Source organism: Nelumbo lutea, chromosome 1 (assembly GCF_056320005.1).
Source record: "Nelumbo lutea isolate HS-2025 chromosome 1, American lotus-T2T, whole genome shotgun sequence".
NCBI classification, from domain to species: Eukaryota; Viridiplantae; Streptophyta; class Magnoliopsida; order Proteales; family Nelumbonaceae; genus Nelumbo; species Nelumbo lutea.
In genome coordinates this window covers 204,675,497-204,694,070 of record NC_142684.1, presented here as the reverse complement: position 1 = coordinate 204,694,070, position 18,574 = coordinate 204,675,497, and the positions used below count along the sequence as shown (strand labels likewise).

The 18,574-nt window shown below is 44.0% G+C and overlaps 1 protein-coding gene across 1 annotated transcript; it reads left to right on the top strand.

The window, feature by feature from the left end:
• Window positions 1-14,930: 14,930 nt before the first annotated feature.
• Window positions 14,931-17,105, top strand: LOC148880524 (uncharacterized). Its single transcript, XM_088962446.1, has 3 exons — window positions 14,931-15,162; window positions 15,488-15,778; window positions 16,336-17,105. Exons 1-3 carry the CDS (start codon window positions 15,055-15,057, stop codon window positions 16,921-16,923), a joined length of 987 nt encoding a protein of 328 aa, XP_088818572.1. The 5' UTR covers window positions 14,931-15,054; the 3' UTR covers window positions 16,924-17,105.
• The last annotated feature ends 1,469 nt before the right edge of the window (window positions 17,106-18,574 follow it).

Genomic DNA, 18,574 nt, shown 5'->3' with positions numbered 1-18,574 from the left:
GAGGTCGCTTGTTGGGGAGAGATGGACCCCACAAAGCTTGCCAGGTTTGCCTCCGCCCACGGCATAGTGGTAAGTGTCCTTTCTCTTCCTTCTTTCTCTTTTTGTTTTTCCTTTTCTCTTTTCTAACCTTAGTCTCCTATTGGCAGGTGAACTCCGCCATCCACGCCATGGCCCTCCAGACCAACATCCACTCTAGCGATGCTCGTAATCAGGGGTCAACCGTGCAGAAGCTCCAGGGTGTGCTCAAACGGGCTCGATGTGAAGTCCTTTAGGCTCAAAAGTGGAGTGAGGCCCAGGAGCTGCTCGTCTGGGACCAAGAGGCACAAATCTCCCGGTTATTTGAGGAGAGTGCTTGCTACAGGGAGGAGTCATCGAGGGTGTCGGCGGAGTGGAGCTTCTTTGGCAGCAGGTTCGAGACTTGGAGTCCACGCTTCAGGACCAAACTCGGAACTTCGACGCCATGGTGGTGGCCGAATGGGCTAAGGTGGTATGGGACTTCAAGGACTCACAGGAGTATCACGACCTCCAAGTGGAATATGGCTCGAGCTCATACCGTTCTAGATTCAAGATTTGCCACTAGTTGGTGCAAAAGGAGTTCTCTAGGCTCAACCTCGAGGGTATAACGATGAAGGGCCTGGATCCTGAGACGACGGACCAGGCGGAGGAGGGGGAGCTTCACTCCCCGGAGGACGATGACGAAGTGGAGGAAGTGGACCCTTGAGGCTGGCGACTCTTCTGTTATTTTCTTCTGACTGAATTCAGGTGGTTCTCGGGTGTTAGAACCCTATTTTCAAAATCTCTTTCTTGGGCAATTGTGCCCTATTTACTTTTGTTGAACTCTCTCTGGGCTGTTAAGCCCGGTTTTTATTTATGAATTAGTAATGGAATTTTTCTTTTTCTGCTAAGTATGGTGTGCTCTTTATTTTTCTCCGAAGCGGTTTCATCACTCGGGCTGTTAGAGCTACATACCCGAAGTAAGATTTTTCGGTAGTTGTTACCTCGAGCTATCCCTTAATGCTTGAGGTATTTTTATAGTATACCCCAAAGTAACTACCATGTATGCCTGAACTATATGTTCGTAGGTTGTTCCTTATGAAGTTCAGCCAATATGCTGACACGAGCTATGCTTCATAGGGTTCAGACCCGAGCTGCCTACGCCTCTGATACTTAATACTTTGCCTTTACCGGTGAAGCGGCTAAGTCTTCCATCATGCCAAGGTCTTAGTTAGCTCAGTGTTTTAGCCCTTAGGCTGAGGGAGTGACTTATAGTCCACTCTTGGAGTTTGCCTATGCCATGGAGGCGACTAGGTCTCACTGCACCGAGGTCGTGTTAGCTCGGCATTTTGGCCCTTAGGCTCTGAGAGTGACTTGTGGTCTACTCAGTTGTTCGTCCTTGCCATAGAGGCAACTGGGTCTTATCGTGCCAAGGTCTTTGTTAGCTCAGAATTTTTGGCCCTTATGCTCTAAGAGTGACTTGTGGTCTACTCAGTAGTTACCGGTAACACTGTCTTAAGTGGACAATATTCCATGCCCGAGGTACTTGTTTTCCTTCAAGGGTTTTGAGCTCGTATTTTCCTTCCCCGAGCACCCGTTTTACTCGGTAGGGTCCTTCCCAATTCGGTCCGAGCTTGCCGACGCCGGGCTTAGGTACCATATCTTTATGAAGGACCAGGTTGCCGACACAGAGGTTCTGCTTCTTGACCCTAGACTTATAGTACTGAGCTACTCTTTGCTGGTAAGTTGCGGTCCTGATATATGCGAGGTCTCTTACTTCGTCGAGTAGGTCGAGGTTGGTACGTAGCTCATCTTCATTTGCCTTATCATCCTACGCTTCCAGCCGTAGCGAGGGAACCTCGACCTCAGCTGGGATGATTGCTTCGGTGCCATAGGTGAGGTTGAAGGGGGTCTCTTCTGTGGTGGTATTCTCTGTGGTTTGGTAAGCCCATAGAACACTGAGTATCTCGTCTGTCCATAGTGATTTAGCTCGGTCTAACCGTGCCTTTAGTCAACTGAGGATAACTCTGTTCGTGACTTTTGCTTGACCGTTTGCTTGAGGGTGTGCAACTGAAGTGAAGTCCAGTCGGATCCACATGTCTTGGCACCTGTTCTGAAATTTAATGTTCTTGAATTGCTTACCGTTATCAGAAGTCAGTACTCGAGGTACCCGAAGTGGCACATTATGTTCTTCTAAAAGATGTTTCGGACGTTTCGAGCTATGATCGTCTCGGGAGGTTCATTTTCTCCCCACTTGGTGAAATAATGCATTGCTATGACTAGGAACTTCCTTTGGCCTGTCGCTGGTGGAAACAATTCGAGTAGATTGATGCCTCATTGCGTGAAAGGCCATGGGTTGGTGAGGTACTTGAGGTCCGCAACGGGCTGGTGGTGGATATTGGCATGCTTTTGGCACTTGTCACACTTTCTGACGAGCTCAATTGCATTAGCTTTCATTGTTGGCTAGTAGTACCCCTGTCGTAGCGCTTTTTGGGTGAGGGCCCTACCCCCCAAATGTCCACCGCACAAGCCCTCATGAGTGTCGCGGAGTACGAGCTCAGCTTTGGAAGGTCGCAAGCAGCGCATGTAGGGGTGCGTGTAGGATCTTCGGTACAGCCGTTCGTCTATCATGACGTATTTGGCCGCATGACGCTCTACCCTTCTAGTGGCATTGCGGTCTGCAGGGAGGGCCCCATGTAGTAGGAAGCTCGCAAGCGGATCGATCCATCTCGGCTCTGCTTGAACGACAAGAGCAACCTCCTCTGCCCCCCCAAGAATGCTAGGCCGGGACAGTTTCTCTCTGTACACGGTTCTCATGGTATTATCACTGGTGCTGGATAACCGGGATAGGGCGTCGGCCTCAGCGTTCTCCGAACTCGGGATTTGCCTGATGAAGTGTGAATGGAAGTTGAGCAGAGCCTCTCTTGCTTTGGCTAAGTAGGCAATCATAGTTGGTACGCGAGCTTTGTATTCACCTGTGGCTTGATTGACCACGAGCTGGGAATTGTTGCAGATGGCGATATGCTTGGCTTTTACTTCTTTGGCTAGAGTAGGCCCGGCTATCAACGCTTCGTACTCTGCTTCATTGTTGGATGCCGCGAACTCAAAGCATAGTGCGTACTCTAACTTTGTGCCACTAGGGACGTATAGAACGATTCCGACTCCGCTGCCCTGGTGGTTTGAGGAGCCATCTACGTGAAGGATTTAGGGCTCCTCATCCCAGTTCGCGCTTGGCCTCAATAGGAGAGATGCCGCATTTGTTGCTACCTCACGATTCTCAGACTCAACCGGCCTGGGAGCTTCGAAATCGCCTGAACTGGGGGCCTTGTGCTCAACCGGCCTAGGGACTTCGGAGCTGAAAGTGCATTCCGCGAAGAAGTCTGCTATGGCTTGGGCCTTAATAGCAGTTCGCGGCTTGTATTGGGTGTCGTACTCGCTGAGCTCAACGACCCACTTCGTCTATTGACCAGATACTTTGGGCTTGAGCAGAACTTGCCTTAGAGGTTTGTTGGTGACGACGAGAACATTATGAGCTTAGAAGTACAGATGGAGCTTTTGGGCCACAGTAACTATTGCGTAGGCCAGCTTTTCTATCTCCGGATATCTTGTCTTTGCTCCCTACAACACTTTACTAACATAGTAGATAGGTCATTGGACCCGATCTACCTCTTTTATTCGTACCGAGCTAACCACTTCATCAATTGCCGAGAGGTACAACTGTAAAACATCGCCCTGCTTGGGCCGGTTTAAAACCGGTATGCTAGTTTGGTACTTTTTGAGCTTGTCGAATGCGGCTGGTAATTTTGGGTCCATTCTAACCCTTTGCTTTTAATTGCCTTAAAAAAAGGTAGGCAATGGTCTGCCGACTTGGACAAGAAGTGACTCAGGGCGGCTATTCGGCCATTCAGCCTCTGAACCTCCTACATTTTTCGGGGTGGTCTCATGTCTAGGATGGTATTTACTTTATCCGGGTTAGCCTCAATACGACACTGGTTAACGATGTACCCCAGAAACTTACCTGAGGTGACACCAAAGACACACTTATTCAGATTCAACTTCATTAAATCTATGCAAAATTTCAAAAATTGAATGCAAGTCTTGTATTAATTCATGCGAAAACTTGGTTTTGATGACCATGTCATCAACATAGCTCTCTATTTTTTGGCCAATCAATGGCTCAAACAACTTATTTATAAGTCTTTGAAAGGTTGCCCTGGCATTTTTAAGCCCAAAGGGCATGACCTTGTAGCAGTACAAGCCAAGCTCGGTTTAGGCAGTCTTTTCTTCATCATCCAGGTCCATCCTGATTTGGTTGTTACCCGAATAGGCATCTAGAAAACTCAGTAGCTTGTGCCCCATGGTCGCATCCACCAGATGGTCGATCCTGGGGAGTGGGAAACAGTCCTTTTGGCAAGCTCAGTTCAGGTCAGTGTAGTCGACGCAGATGCGCCATTTTCCGTTATCCTTTTTTACCAGAACGGGGTTGGCCACCCAGCTCGAGTAATGGACTTTCCTGATAAAGTCGGCTGCAAGGAGTTCCCGACCTCCTCATCGACTGCCCTCCACCACTTTGGAGCTAGGTTATGTTTCTTCTGTCTAACGGGCCTAACTACAGGATCAGTATTAAGCTTATGCTGGGCATTTCTACCGCGGACCATGCAAAAATATCTATATTTTTAAGTAAGAAGCGTACCGGTTTATATCGCAGAGGCTTCTCAACGAAGGCGCCGATTTGAAGTGTTTGGGCTGGGTCCTCTGTCGATGCTGGGTTGGAGACGGTCTCTTCTATGGGCGCAGCTCGCTCCTCACTCTGCTCCGTAGGTCGCTCCAGCTCGAGGTCATCGACCACCTTGGCTTTCCCTTTATGGGTGGTGACGTAGCATTTACGAGACTCAAGCTGGTCACCTCGCGCTATTTTGATTCCAAAGTTTGTGGGGAACTTCATGGCCAAGTAGTAGGTGGATACCATAGCTCGTAAAGCATGGGTGATCGGCTGACCTACTATGGCATTATATAGGGACGGGGTTGCGACCAGTAAGAAATCGTGGTTGAACCTCACTATGCTAGGCCAAGTGCTGATTTCCATAGGTACTGTAATCCTTCCTAGGGGCCTGACTTCCTCTCCGCTGAAGTCTACCAGGGGAGTGTTCGTGGGCTTCAGGTTGCTCTCTTGGAGTTGAAGTTGGTCGAAGGCTGCTTTGAAGAGGATGTCCGCTGAGCTGCCTAAGTCGACGGGGATGCGTGTGACTTCAAATTCATTGATCTTCATCTTTATGATGAGTGTGTCATCTTGGGGGTAGTGGACCCCGTGCACATCATCTTCTGTTAAGAAGATTGGGTCTTCCATCCTTGGCCGCTTCAAGGGGTTCTGTTCATCCTTGGCAGCCTCGCAAGCTTATGTCCGAGCTGCGGTTGAGGTGCAGCTTGCCACAATTGATCCTCTGACTATCACATGGATGGTCCCCCGAACTGGTCTCTCTTTGGGGGGCTGCTTTTGTGGTTGTTCTGCCTGTCTGCTGGACTCAGGAGCATCTCTACTCTGCTCCCCCTGCCGACCTGCTTTATTATTATTATTTTATTATTTTGTACAAAATTTCTCAGATACCCGCGACGAATGAGCTCCTCTATCTCGTCGCGGAGGTTTTTACAGTTCTCGGTGCTATGACCGTGATTTTTATGAAAACTACAATACAAATTTTTATTTCTAACATTAGGGTTTGCCTTCAGCCGAGGTGGCCACTTCACATATGGGGTGTCCTTGATCACCACGAGGATCTCGACCCGCTTTGCATTGAGGGGCGTGTAGTCTATTTCTACTGTTGGAGCTTGGAAAGGCTAATTTGGCTTTGCTCTCCGATCTTGGTCCTTCTTCTTCTTGCTGTCACCCCGAGTTGAGGGTTCTGGTTCCCTTTTCCTTTTCTTGAGGGCCTGCTCATCCTTCTGGTTGATCTCTTCCTCAGTCCCGATAAACCGATTTGTGAGCTTGAGGAACTCGGTCACGGTCTTGGGTTGGTTGACGACCATGTGCCACTTGAACTCTTTGTGGTTAATACCTCGCTTGGCCGCGGCGAGGCGAACTACGGGTTTCAAATTGGGTATCTGCAGACAAGCATCATTAAATCACTTGATGTAACTCCGATTGGACTCTCCTTCCTTTTGAACTATGCCGATGAGGCTTTCTTGAGTTTTTGGGCACATCTTGCTGGATGCCTAGGGGGAAGCCGCTGCTGGGCCTAAGGCAAGGAAGGAAACTTCCTCTGATACTGGTACTAAGAGACTTGATGCAACACTTGTTGCTGGTAGAGTTGGAACTGCTGGAACTGCTGCATTTGAGATTGCATGGCTCGCATGCACTGCACTAAGTCTTCCAACTGATTTTGGGTGGTCACTGGGGGGCACGACCGAAGGTTCAGCAAAGGTCGCTCTGACCGTGGAAGGGAGTGAAGCGTTCACGAGTGCCACTATGAGAGGCACGTTCAGGTGGGGGATCCTGTCTACAGAGAGGGGAATGGTGAATTGTCCGAAACTGACAGTGGGAAGCTGGGGTTGCTCTCCAAGAGCATTCTTGTTTTCACCACGCCCAGCGTTGCTGGAGGAGGCCATGAATGCTAAGTTCTCAGAGGGAAGATGTAGAAACTTAGAGAAAGCCTTTTTTGAAGTGTTTTCCATAGACGACACCAAATGATGTTGCGCAATCTGGGCACTCCTAGCTGGCAACTGAATGGCTCATCGCTGGAGACGGACGGTACCTGAGAAGAGAGTGGTGAAGAATTCTCGGGGGACTTGCCCGGTAGGAATACTCTGATGCTTAAGTTAGAATGTTGGAGAAAGTAGTAAAGAGTGCAAAGATGGCTAAGATATCAGATATTCGAGAGAGTCCTCCCCTTCAACTAAGGGGCTCTTATATATGAGCATTGTTGTCAAATCGGGCATAACCGCCACTGGACCTTTGTCGTAGCCGTTATCCAGGGCTGCGTAGGTAACCGTTGCAGTGTACTAACCAATCAGGTGAGTGACACGTCCCGGAAGGACAGACCCGCCACCACCTCTGTCGTAGTCATCGCTTGAACAAGGTCATGCCCACGTGTACCCAGTTAATCCAAAAAATTGGCCCAACCTTAAGTCGCGTGGTATGAATCAAATGCTCAACCAAACTTCAACTTCAAGTTCTTCATCCGAGAACTAAAGAACTATTCCACGCCACACCGTGGACGAGCACTTCACTCCTCGGCTTTGGAATTGGGGGAGTGGTGTTTGAGTAATGGTTAAGCTGGTTCTAGATTCCACATGTCGCCTACGTGGCTGGATTATCTATTAGGCAATGTTAGCACCGCATCACCTCCATGACCCAACTTATCTTTTTAACTACATCGGCACCAGGTCATGTGGATTAGCACAACCAAGACCGGAGATCGTCATGCAGATGGGGACAACTCCGCTGGGGATTAGGTCCTATCCCAATGACCTCGGCAGGTAATCTCATCTTGACAACCCCGGAATCCTCATCCGATCAAGAAACGGATCATCGGATGTAAAAAGGTACCTCCCACTCATGGTAAAGGATCTGACTTTTGAATCTCATACTGTTACTCTACTCGGACCAGCACTACACTCTAACTGCTCGACCAGACCATCCACTGCTTTCTATTGACTTGAGTGTCAGAGTACCTACTCGGGGATTACTCCTTGGGCCTTTGATTTGTTTCTTGCTTTCATATATCATTGCGCAGCTTCGTCTTTCCACCTCAACTCCGCTCAGTTGGCAAGGATTATTTGACTGTGACCTCGGTTGTTGCCCTACATAGGATCGAGCAACATCAAGCTCTAAACTACTAACCTGAGTCAATGACCCAGTATAGAAGTGTAGGATCAAACAACTCATCATATGCACCAGCTAGTGGTTTCAGAACGTCTGGCCATATGCTATAAATGCAATGAGGTTATGACTAAGGGTTTGTTTGGTTTAAAGTTCGAATCAAATTGAAATTGATTGGAATTAGAATTAGAATGTTCTATTCCCATAGTATATTTGGTTTAGATAGGAATTATAATGAAAATTGAAATCAGCTCGAATGAGATTTCATTCCCAAGGGAGGGAATGACCATTCCCTCAAACATGAGAATGCCATTCAACCAAGAATTTCAATTCTACCCAACCAAACAATTGGAATTGGAATGATCCATTCCAATTTTGATTATAAACCCCTATTCCCACAAACCAAACGGACTCTAACTTATTAAGGACACATTTATATCTTGTGTTGAATATCATCTTCTAATGATAAACATCCTCTCTAGAAACCCAATTCTTGTGTGTACATTAGACAAGTTCATGGGTTGGGCCGGCCTTTGTCTCTGTATTAATAGAATATATGCTGGACCGAGGCTGGCCCAACCAGTGGGCCTAGGTCTTGAGCCTGAGTCAGCCCTTATATAAAGCCTAGAGCCCAGGCCCATGCTTGAGCCTGACTAGAAGATTGAAAAATGTTTTTTTTATTCAATAATAAACTGTTTTATTTATATTAAAAGACCTGAATATCTAAAAATAATGAAATATCTTACTATTACTTGAAGAAAAGATAAGAATAATAAAAAAAATATTATATATATTTTTATAAAATATATTTTTATTATATAAATACATTATCAAGTCTGGTTAGGCTTAGACCGAACTTTTTAAAAAAAATTCCGAGCCCAAATCCGCAAACTTAATATCTTATCCAAACTTAACTTAAATCAGACCGGCCTGGTCCATCAGCCTACCTGGCCATGAACAGGTCTAATGTACATGCACTCATGGGTATTTTCACTTAAATGGTGCTGACGGGATTAAAACTACAATAATACACTCCTAAGAACATTGTATAAGAATGGAATAATTAATTAAATAGTATATGCAAATATAACTTAATAAAAAAGATTCCAACGCAGTGATGAGATCACTATTTAATCTATATTATTGACTTACCCAATCAACCCGGCGGTCAAACCACTAAACCGCTATCTTCCGAAAATGAAAGTCGATAAGTCTCCCATATATCCGGGGAAGGCATACTGACTAGTTGGTCAAACCGAGTTTGAGTTTTGCAATGCTTGGTTCAAGTGGCTTGTGAGCCTATCCGAATTTATAATAAAATAATAATTTTTAATATATTTATATTTATAATATAAATAAACATTAATTTTTTGACATTAACGTATTTTGATAGTATGAATTATATTTTATTTATATCATTTATAATATTAATTTACTTATAATTTTAATACTAATTCATTTATAATCGGCTTAAGTTGAGCCTAGTTCACAAATCAACTTGAATCGAGTTCAAGCGAAGTACATGAAATTTGATTGATCTCGCGTTGAATTTCGAGCTTTGTGATTTTGAGTTTAGCTCAAGCTCGAGCAGCTTGATACTCGGTTCGACTCAACTCAATTTTTTGTGCAAAATCTGAGTCATTTAGTGTTGTTTGAAAACACTCAAACATGGTTTTGAAAACCAGACCGACCGTTAAGTTAGGAACAGTCCAGCTAACCGGTTCTGTTTCACCTTAAAATCGTTCTGGGCAAAAAAACCGTTGATTTGATTGGTGACCCACTGACTCAAACAGTTGAACCATCGACCCAGACGATTAGACCACTTGACCTGGAACCAGTGGGCAAAATGGTTCCCTATCCGGTCCGGTTTTTAAAACCTTGAACTCAACCAACTTAACGAGAAAAAAGTGAGGGAGAAAATATATATGCCAAACTGCGCTGACATTTGAAAAAAAAAAAAAAAGACTCCAATACCAAAACCACCTAAATCACTAGTTTGAACCAAAACTGTGTTTGATAGGTTTAATCATCAAACCGGAAGCAATGAAAGGCCTTAGTTGTACAAATGGTTTATTCATCCAAGTGTCGTTATTGGATTCTGGGGGATGTTTTGTCCAATTCCGATCTCCTGCCCACATAAATTCTGCTCACATCTACACACATAACATCGCAGTCATACGTGGAGAACATCTCATCCTCCTACATAGTATTATGCAAGGGAGATGTTCCCAATTCACGAGGATAGTGTACTATGGGTAGACTTAGGCAGAGTTCTCATGGGCAAGAGATCCAGAGTCGTTTTGTCTAGATATATGCACTTTGATGAGTCACTTGAAAAGATGACGTGGCCACTTTAGATCGATCATTGGATAGGAACATTTTGGACCTGCACGTGGTAGCTAGCTCCTTGTTCAAAGTCACGAGAGTTTCTTTGAGGCTATGATTGTTGAAAAGTAGGGCTGTTCATAACAACACCCAAACCGACCAACCCAGTCCGATCCAACTCGAGTTGGTCGTTTTTTCTTCATCATCGGTCAGTTTTGGGTTACAAAAAATCATAAACCGATAGTTTGGTTCGGTATCGGTTTTTATCTGTTAAAACCAAAACCGAATCGACCCGAATCCTTTAGCTCGTCTGCCCACAATCCTTTAGCTATGTTCAAACGTGCCTTCAGTCTGCGGAGGATGGCTCTGTTTGTGACTTCTGCTTGACCGTTTGCTTGTGAGTGTGCGACTGAAGTAAAATTCTGTTGGATTCCCATGTCTTGACACCAGTTCTGGGAATTGATGTTCGCAAACTGCTTGCCGTTGTCAGAAATCAATACCCGGGGTAACCCAAAGCGGCACCCGATGTTCTTCCAAAAGAAGTTTTGGACGTTCCAGGTTGTGATTGTTACAAGAGGTTCGGCTTCTACCCATTTGGTGAAGTAATCCACAGCTACTACTAAGAATTTCCTCTGACCTGCTGCTGGTGAGATACTTGAGGTCGGCAGCAGGTTGGTGGCAAATATTGGCGTGCTTCTGGCATTTGTCACATTTTCTAACGATCTCAATGGCATCTGCCTTCATTGTTGGCCAATAATACCTCTATCAAAGTGCCTTTTGGGCAAGGGCTCTGCCCCCTAAGTGTTCGCCACACATACCCTCATGAGTGTCACGGAGTACGAGCTCGGCTTCAGTAGGTCGCAAGCAACACAGGTAGGGTAGCGTGTAAGATCTCTGGTATAGTCGTTTGTCTATCATGACGTATTTGGCTGCCTGGGCCTGCACCCTTCTAGCTACATTGTGATCTGTAGGGTGGGTCCCGTGTAGCAAGAAGCTCGCGAACGGGTCAATCCAGCTTGGCTCAACTTGAACGATGGGAGCGACCTCCTCTGCCCCTCCCCCTCTTCGAGAAAGTAGGCCGAGGCAGGTCCTCTATGTACACGGTTCTCATTTTGATGTCACTGATGTTGGCTAATCTGGATAGGGCATCGGCCTCAGCGTTCTCCGACCTAGGAATTTGCCTGATGAAGTGTGACTGGAAGTTGAGCAGGGCCTCTCTAACTTTGGCTAAATAGGCGACCATGGTTGGCTCACAAGCTTCGTACTTGCCAGTGACATAGTTGACCACGAGCTGGGAGTCGCTGCAGATAACAATGTGCTTGGCTTTTACTTCTCTAGCTAAAGCAAGCTATCAATGCCTCATATTCCGCTTCATTGTTAGATGTCGCGAATTTGAAGCGTAGCGCGTACTCCAATTTCGTGCCATTTGGGCCGTGTAGAACTATTCCGGCTCCACTGCCCTGTTGGTTCGATGAGCCATCTATGTGAAGGATCCATGGCTCCTCATCCCAGCTCGCGCTTGGCTTAACTAGGAGAGATGCCACACTGGTTGCTACCTCACAGGGCTCGGACTGAACCGGCCAGGGAGCTTCGGGCTCACTCGAACTAGGGACCTCGTGCTCAACCGGCCTGGGAGCTACAGAGTTGAATGTGCATTTGGCGATGAAATCTGCTAAGGCTTGGGCCTTAATGGCAGTTCGCGGCTTGTAATGGAGGTCGTACTCACTGAGCTCAATGGCCCACTTTGTCAGCCAACCAGAGACCTCGGTCTTAAGTAAGACTTGCCTCAGAGGTTTGTCGGTGAGGACGGTAACAGTGTGAGCCTGGAAGTATGGGCGAAGCTTCCGAGCTGCAATTACCAATGCGTATGCTAGCTTTTCTATCTCTGGGTATCTCGTCTCTGCTCCCTGGAATACTTTACTAACATAATAGATGGGTCGTTGGACCTGATCTACCTACTTTATTAGTACCAAACTGACCACTTCGTCGCTTGTCGAGAGGTACAATTCTAAAACATTGCCATCCTCGGGCCGGGTTAAGAGCGACACACTAGCAAGGTATTTCTTGAGCTTGTCAAATGCGAGCTGGCAGTCTTGGGTCCATTCGAACCCTTTGCTCTTAATTGCCTTAAAGAATGGCAGACAACGGTTTGCCGACTTGGACATGAAGCGGCTTAGGGCGGCTATGCGGCCATTCAACCTTTGAACCTCCTTCAACTTCCGGGGTGGTCTCATATCTAAGATGGCCTTAATCTTATCCGGGTTGGCCTCAATGCCGCGCCGGTTAACGATGTATGCTAGGAACTTGCCCGAGGTCACACCGAATACACACTTGTTTGGGTTCAGTCTCATATTAAACTTACGCAGAATTTCAAAAACATAATGCAAATCTTGTATTAATTCAAGTGAGAATTGAGTTTTGACGACCATGTCGTTTACATAACATTCTACTTTTCTACCAACTAATTGCTTGAACAATTTATTTATAAGCCTTTGAAAGGTCGCTCCTGCGTTTTTCAACCCGAAGGGCATAACCTTGTAATAGTATAGACCGAACTCTGTGATGAAGGTGGTCTTTTCTTCATCCGCCGGGTCCATCTTGATTTGGTTATAGCTCGAATAGGCGTCTAAGAAACTCAGCAACTCGTGCCCTGAGGTTGCGTCCACCAAGCGGTCAATTCTGGGGAGCGGGAAACAGTATTTTGGGCAGGCTCGGTTCAGGTCGGTGTAGTTGACGCATATGTGCGCCACTTGTCGTTAACCTTCTTCACTAGAATGGGGTTGGCTACCCAGCTCGGGTAATGGACTTCTCTTATGAAGTCAGCTGTGAGGTGCTTCGCGACCTCCTCGTCGACCGCTTTCCACCGCTCTGGGGCTAGGTTGCGTTTCTTCTGTCTAACGGGCCTAACTACAGGACCAGTATTGAGCTTGCGAGTTATAAGATCAGGGTCTATACCGGGCATCTCTGCCATGGACAATGCGGAAATATCTAAATTTTGAAGTAAGAAACGTACCAGTTCGGATCGTAGAGGTTTTTGGACGGAAGCACCAATCTGAAGCGTCCGATCTGGATCTTTGTTGAAGTCTGGACAATGATTGTTTCTTCCGTGGGCCAGCTCGTTCTTCACCTTGCTCTGTAGGCCGCTCCAGTTCAAGGTCGTCGGCCACCTTGGTCTTTCCCTTCAGGTCGACGAAATAGCACTTGCGGGACTCGAGCTGGTTGCCCCATCCTACCCCTGCACCGAAGCTTGTAGGGAACTTCATTGCCAAATGATAAGTGGAAACCACTGCCCGTAGGACATGGGTGATCGGCTGTCCTATTATGGAATTGTATGGGGAGGGGGTCACAACCACCAGGAAGTCGTGGTTGAGTCTGACTACGTAGGGCCATGTGCCGACTTCCATAGGTACTGTTAGTTTACCAAGGGGCACGACCTCTTCTCCGCTGAAGCCCACCAAAGGAAGGTTTGTAGGCCTCAAGTCATTTCCTTGCAACTGAAGCTGGTTGAATGCGGCTTTGAAGAGAATATCTGTCGAGTTGCCTGAGTCAACGAGTACGCGCCTGACCTCAAAGTGTTGATCCTCAGCTTTATCACAAGCGTGTCGTCGTGGTGGTAGTGGACCCCTCGTGCATCGTCTTTTATGAAGAAAATTGGTTCTTCTATCTTCGACCGCTTTGGAGGATTTTGTTCTTCCCGGGCAGCCTCACGAATTGATGTTCGAGCTGCTGCTAAAGTACAACAAGTTCATTTACTGAACTTAATTTTTAATTGCAAGCAAATTTTTCTAATTTAGGTAAAGTATCAAATAGTTTGATATTTTAGCCTGGTGAAGTGAACACTCGAAAAATTATCTGGTTCTCGCCGCTATGGCACGTGGTCTACTAATCCCTTCGGTGTCTACAGTTCCATTGGAGTCTTGTTTTAGTGCTGGTACTAGGGTGCCGGGTGACAAAAGAAGCTGCATGAACGATGAGAGCATAGAGATGTGCATCTGCTTCAAGGATTGGCTAGATGCAGAAGATAGATTACAAGACAAGGGAGGGCATGATACAACATCGGATATTTCACCCGAAGCAGATGGTCATGAATGATGATTCATGAATTTGACTACTTGTAGAATTTTTCATTTTTTCAAGTTATTTGATATATTGTTTTAATATTTTAACAATGTACTTTTGTATTTTCAATTTGTAACCATATTGTATTTTAATATTTTATTAATTTATTCCATTTTTATATTTCATTCATCCAAGTATGCAATAATCAAATCATTGTATTTGTAATTCACTAATTTGTACCATTCAAATTTAAATGAAATAAAATTCCTATTTTTCTTCCAATTTGTTATTCCATCATTCTTATTTCAATTTGGTTAAGTAGTTTTTTTTATTTATGTATTAAATAACTTAGATTTCTCGTTTCTTAATTTTTTAAATAGTTCCTAATTCCCAAAGTTTATAGGAAAGTTAAATATTTTAATTTTACAATTTTACTTAGAAAAAAAATCAAAATTTTCAAAAAAAAATAATAATGCAGCCCGATTCGGCCTAGGCCCAAGGCCCGCCCTGTGGCCCAGCCCAACACCTTCCAAGCCCATGGCACGGCCTGCAGCCCTGCCCTGCCCAGGTGGCCGACCCCTTAATTTCCACCAGGCGGGCCGGCCCGGCCCGTGCCACTTTACTCCTCTAGGCTGAACCGTGGTTCTCCCTAACAATAACAGATGAGTCACCTCTGATCTGATGATGGCCATGATTGATCTTCCATACATACCCGTCAAAATTAAAGAACACGTTTGTATTGGCAAAACATGCTAATCCAGACCAGGCCCGTTCAAATTTTGACAAAAGCCAAACCGTAGCCCGGCCCATGAAAGCACACCAACTGCCAACTCTCTCTCTCTCTTTCTGAGTTCAAGTTCATGGAGCGTTGGAGTGGAGTCTTAAAGGTTGCTCTTGATCCCAGTAGTAGGGCCTACTACCGAGTTGCGGCTTCTCTGTGCCTCGCTCCTTCATCGAAATCGCTAACTGTAAGTTTCGTCTCGTCGCCCTTTTTTTCCCGCCATGAAACCTTAAAACCAGGAACTGACCTGTGCTTTCTCTTCTGCAACTCTTCTCTCCTGTCGAGACCTTAACCCTTTCCCTCCTACCTCAACACTTACCGGAAATAAAGCAAACCCCTTCTGTCCTCTCTACAATTTAGAAGTTAGAACAAACTTCTTTTATAGAATACATTTTTCAACGGCAACAGGGAATGATAGAGCCCTTCTTTTATTCCAACCCTAATTTAAAGTTGTTCGGCCCTTTCTCTTATTTCGTATATCTTCGCCCTCATTTTCCTGTCTGAAATTGCAGATACCTTCTGCACATGCAATTTTCTTCAACGGAGATCGGGTTGAAGGCACTGGGAATCCCGTGATCGAGAGGCTGTCGGATTTGCAGAATTTAACCGACATTCTGGTTTCGAAATTGGGTGCTTCCGTTAATGCTTGGGTTATCGAATCTTCCATTTTTAACGGACCTTTTGCTGTTTATAAAGATTTTATCCCCTCTGTGAACTATAGAGGAGAGCCCAAAATTTACAGTCCACATGGATTTCCTGCTTCTACATCAATTGCCTTGCTCTTATCAAAATGCCTTGAAGAGGTAAGAGGTTTTTACCGGATTCCTACATCAATTGTCTTTCTCTTTTGAATTCTGAGTTAAGAGTTACATTGATTCGGTAGTACTGTAATTGGAAGTCGAGACCCAGACAAATCAAATGTCTTGACTAAGTACAACCCTTTAACATTATCTACTATAGACTCAAGTAACATATTGAATTTTAAGTATATTGCATTTTCATTTTGCAACTTTATAACTGCAACTTCATAATCTTCGTAATGTAACCATCTATCCTAATTGAAAATTATATATATTTATTACAGCTGTGTGGTGTATCCATGTATCTACTTGGTTGGTGGATCCATGGCAATTGAATCCCTCTAATCCCAATACTTTGGGTTCAGATGGATCTGACTCCTAGACTGACACGCACATTTTTGCAAATGTAAGATAGAGTGATAGATGTAATTTCAAACAGTTGAATTTGCGAGCCACTTATTTGATTCTCATTACCTAGTTCCAGTTGATTGAACTAATTGAATCACCTGCTAAATTGTATTTATTTTCTAAATGCATCGCCTTTGCTTATTGATTTGCAGGCCCAGAATGTGATTCCTGGAGGACATCAAAAACCATCTTTAGTTAAAGCATCATCATCATGTCCATGTGTGCCTAAAACAGTGGTCCTTGGTTTTAGCAAGGGTGGAACTGTACTTAATCAGATAGTTACCGAACTTGCTTATTCAAGCATTGAGAACAAAGTAGGGACTACTAAATCGAAACAGCCAGTGGGTGGAAATTTCTCTAGAGATCAGGAAGAAGAACAGATTATACCCAATTCAAAGCAAAGCTTCTTAAGCAGCATTTCCGAGATTCACTATGTAGATGTTGGCCTAAATTCAGCTGGAGCATATCTGACTGATCCCGATGTAGTTTCAAGAATCTCGGAGCATGTGATGGGGGGTGGTTCAGAAATTCATTTTGGCCTGCATGGAACTCCCAGACAATGGTGTGATGGCATGAGATCATGGATTCGGAATGAGAAAGACAGATTGCTTCATCTGCTTCAAGATGCATCCAAGAAGAGTGGAGGAAAACTAAAGGTGTGTGAAAAATTTTATTTTGCAGATAAGCGCCCAGATATGCAGATGCATTTTGAAATAATTGAAAGATTGGATATGAGTTAACGTTGTAAATTTTACTTTTGGTGGGCATACATAACTTTTGGAATTTTATAAGATGGTGTTTGTATCTTTGAAATATCATGTTGAGAAGCTTTTATTTGCAGTTCTGTTGTTAGAATCATCTTTAAGGCTCTGACACCCATTCAGGTAATGAATAAATGATGTGCCATTAAATTTGAACCCAATGTTTTATCTGTTTTCTCTCATCTATAAACTCACTTGTAGGTTTGTTTTCAACAATTTTCCTGGGCTTTACTGCTTGAAGATTGATCAGGTTTGGTCTCTGGTTGTACCATAATCCATTCTTCATTGATCCTTTGTTTTTCCTAAAAGTACTTCCTCCAGTTAAGGGAGGTTGAGTCAATGCACTAGGAAAGTTCCACTGAAACAGTTCCAGCCTCTATTTTGTGTCTTGACGAGTGCCAATGTCTCGTGCTCTACTGGGAACCTTGTAGCTTGAAACCATTGTTATGACAAGAAGAAAGAAACTAACCAATGAAATGGATGTTTTGGCTTCTTTCCGGCAGTTGGTAGGGAGACCATTCTGTATCTGATTGATTTACGTATTGGCTCTGTTTGTTTCTTCACTCTACAGACTACAATAGGTGGAAAAAAAAAATAATCTGTAAATTCGCAAATATTTTGTTAAAAAATTGTAAATTGTCTTTGTGCATTATCAACAAAACATCCGGGCTACCTTAATTAAAGTTTTCAAGTTTGGAAATTATGGGCATTTCGCAACCAAAATGCGAGATGAAACTTTTAAAGATTTCAGAAATTCGGGGGATTATTTTATTTTAGTAGTATTTTATCTATGTATTTTATTTATTTGTAGATATTATAAAATAAAACTGAAACTCCAGGTTCAAGTGCAGTCAAAATCATGGAAATATTCTGAATTCATCCTAAATTTTAAAGATTTTGTTTAGGTCACCGTATATATAAGTCGAACCAGAGTTTTATGAAATTTTATTGGAATTTAAAGGCATGGGTTCTTGGTGGCTTAGATATATTACAAGTCATTCTGAATCGGTGAATCCTGAATGATTTATTAATCTAAGCATTTTGAAGTAAAATGGATGGTATGGTTGAGCTTGAGCCAAGAGAAAAGCTTGCCTTATGTCATGCCAAGGTTCAAAATTTCTCAACATATGGACCGATACACAGAATGTATAGAAACCAATCGTTGCGTTTCTTTTAATTTGTATTGAGCCAATACGGGCCCATATCAAATCGTTTCGGGTCTGTATTGGCTGATACGAACCAGATTACATTATATGTAACGAACATGATTCCACCACTACCCAAATCCACTGTGCTCTTTAAATTTTATGTATTTTGATCCTTAAATAAACATGGCCGTCTTTTTAGTGGAATATAAAAAATGGAATATAATATAAAAAATTTTATGTTAAATGGAATATAATATAAAATATGCATATAATTTTTTTTTATACATTATAAAATATAAAATATTATATGTTTCATATTAAAATATAATATAACGTAAATATATATTATAAGTGTCATATTATAATATATATATTCAAATATAGGGTTAAATACTTAAACATCCCCTAAGGTTTAGCAAATGAATACAAACCTACCTTACTGTTTAAGAAATTACTTAAAGTCTCTTGGACATTTCTAATAA

Excerpts from the sequence above, each read along its gene's own strand:
- LOC148880524 (XM_088962446.1), top strand. The coding sequence starts at position 15,055 with ATGGAGCGTTGGAGTGGAGTCTTAAAGGTTGCTCTTGATCCCAGTAGT. Across the intron at positions 15,163-15,487 it reads CTTCATCGAAATCGCTAACT|ATACCTTCTGCACATGCAAT; the intron begins GTAAGTTTCGTC and ends CTGAAATTGCAG. Across the intron at positions 15,779-16,335 it reads TATCAAAATGCCTTGAAGAG|GCCCAGAATGTGATTCCTGG; the intron begins GTAAGAGGTTTT and ends ATTGATTTGCAG.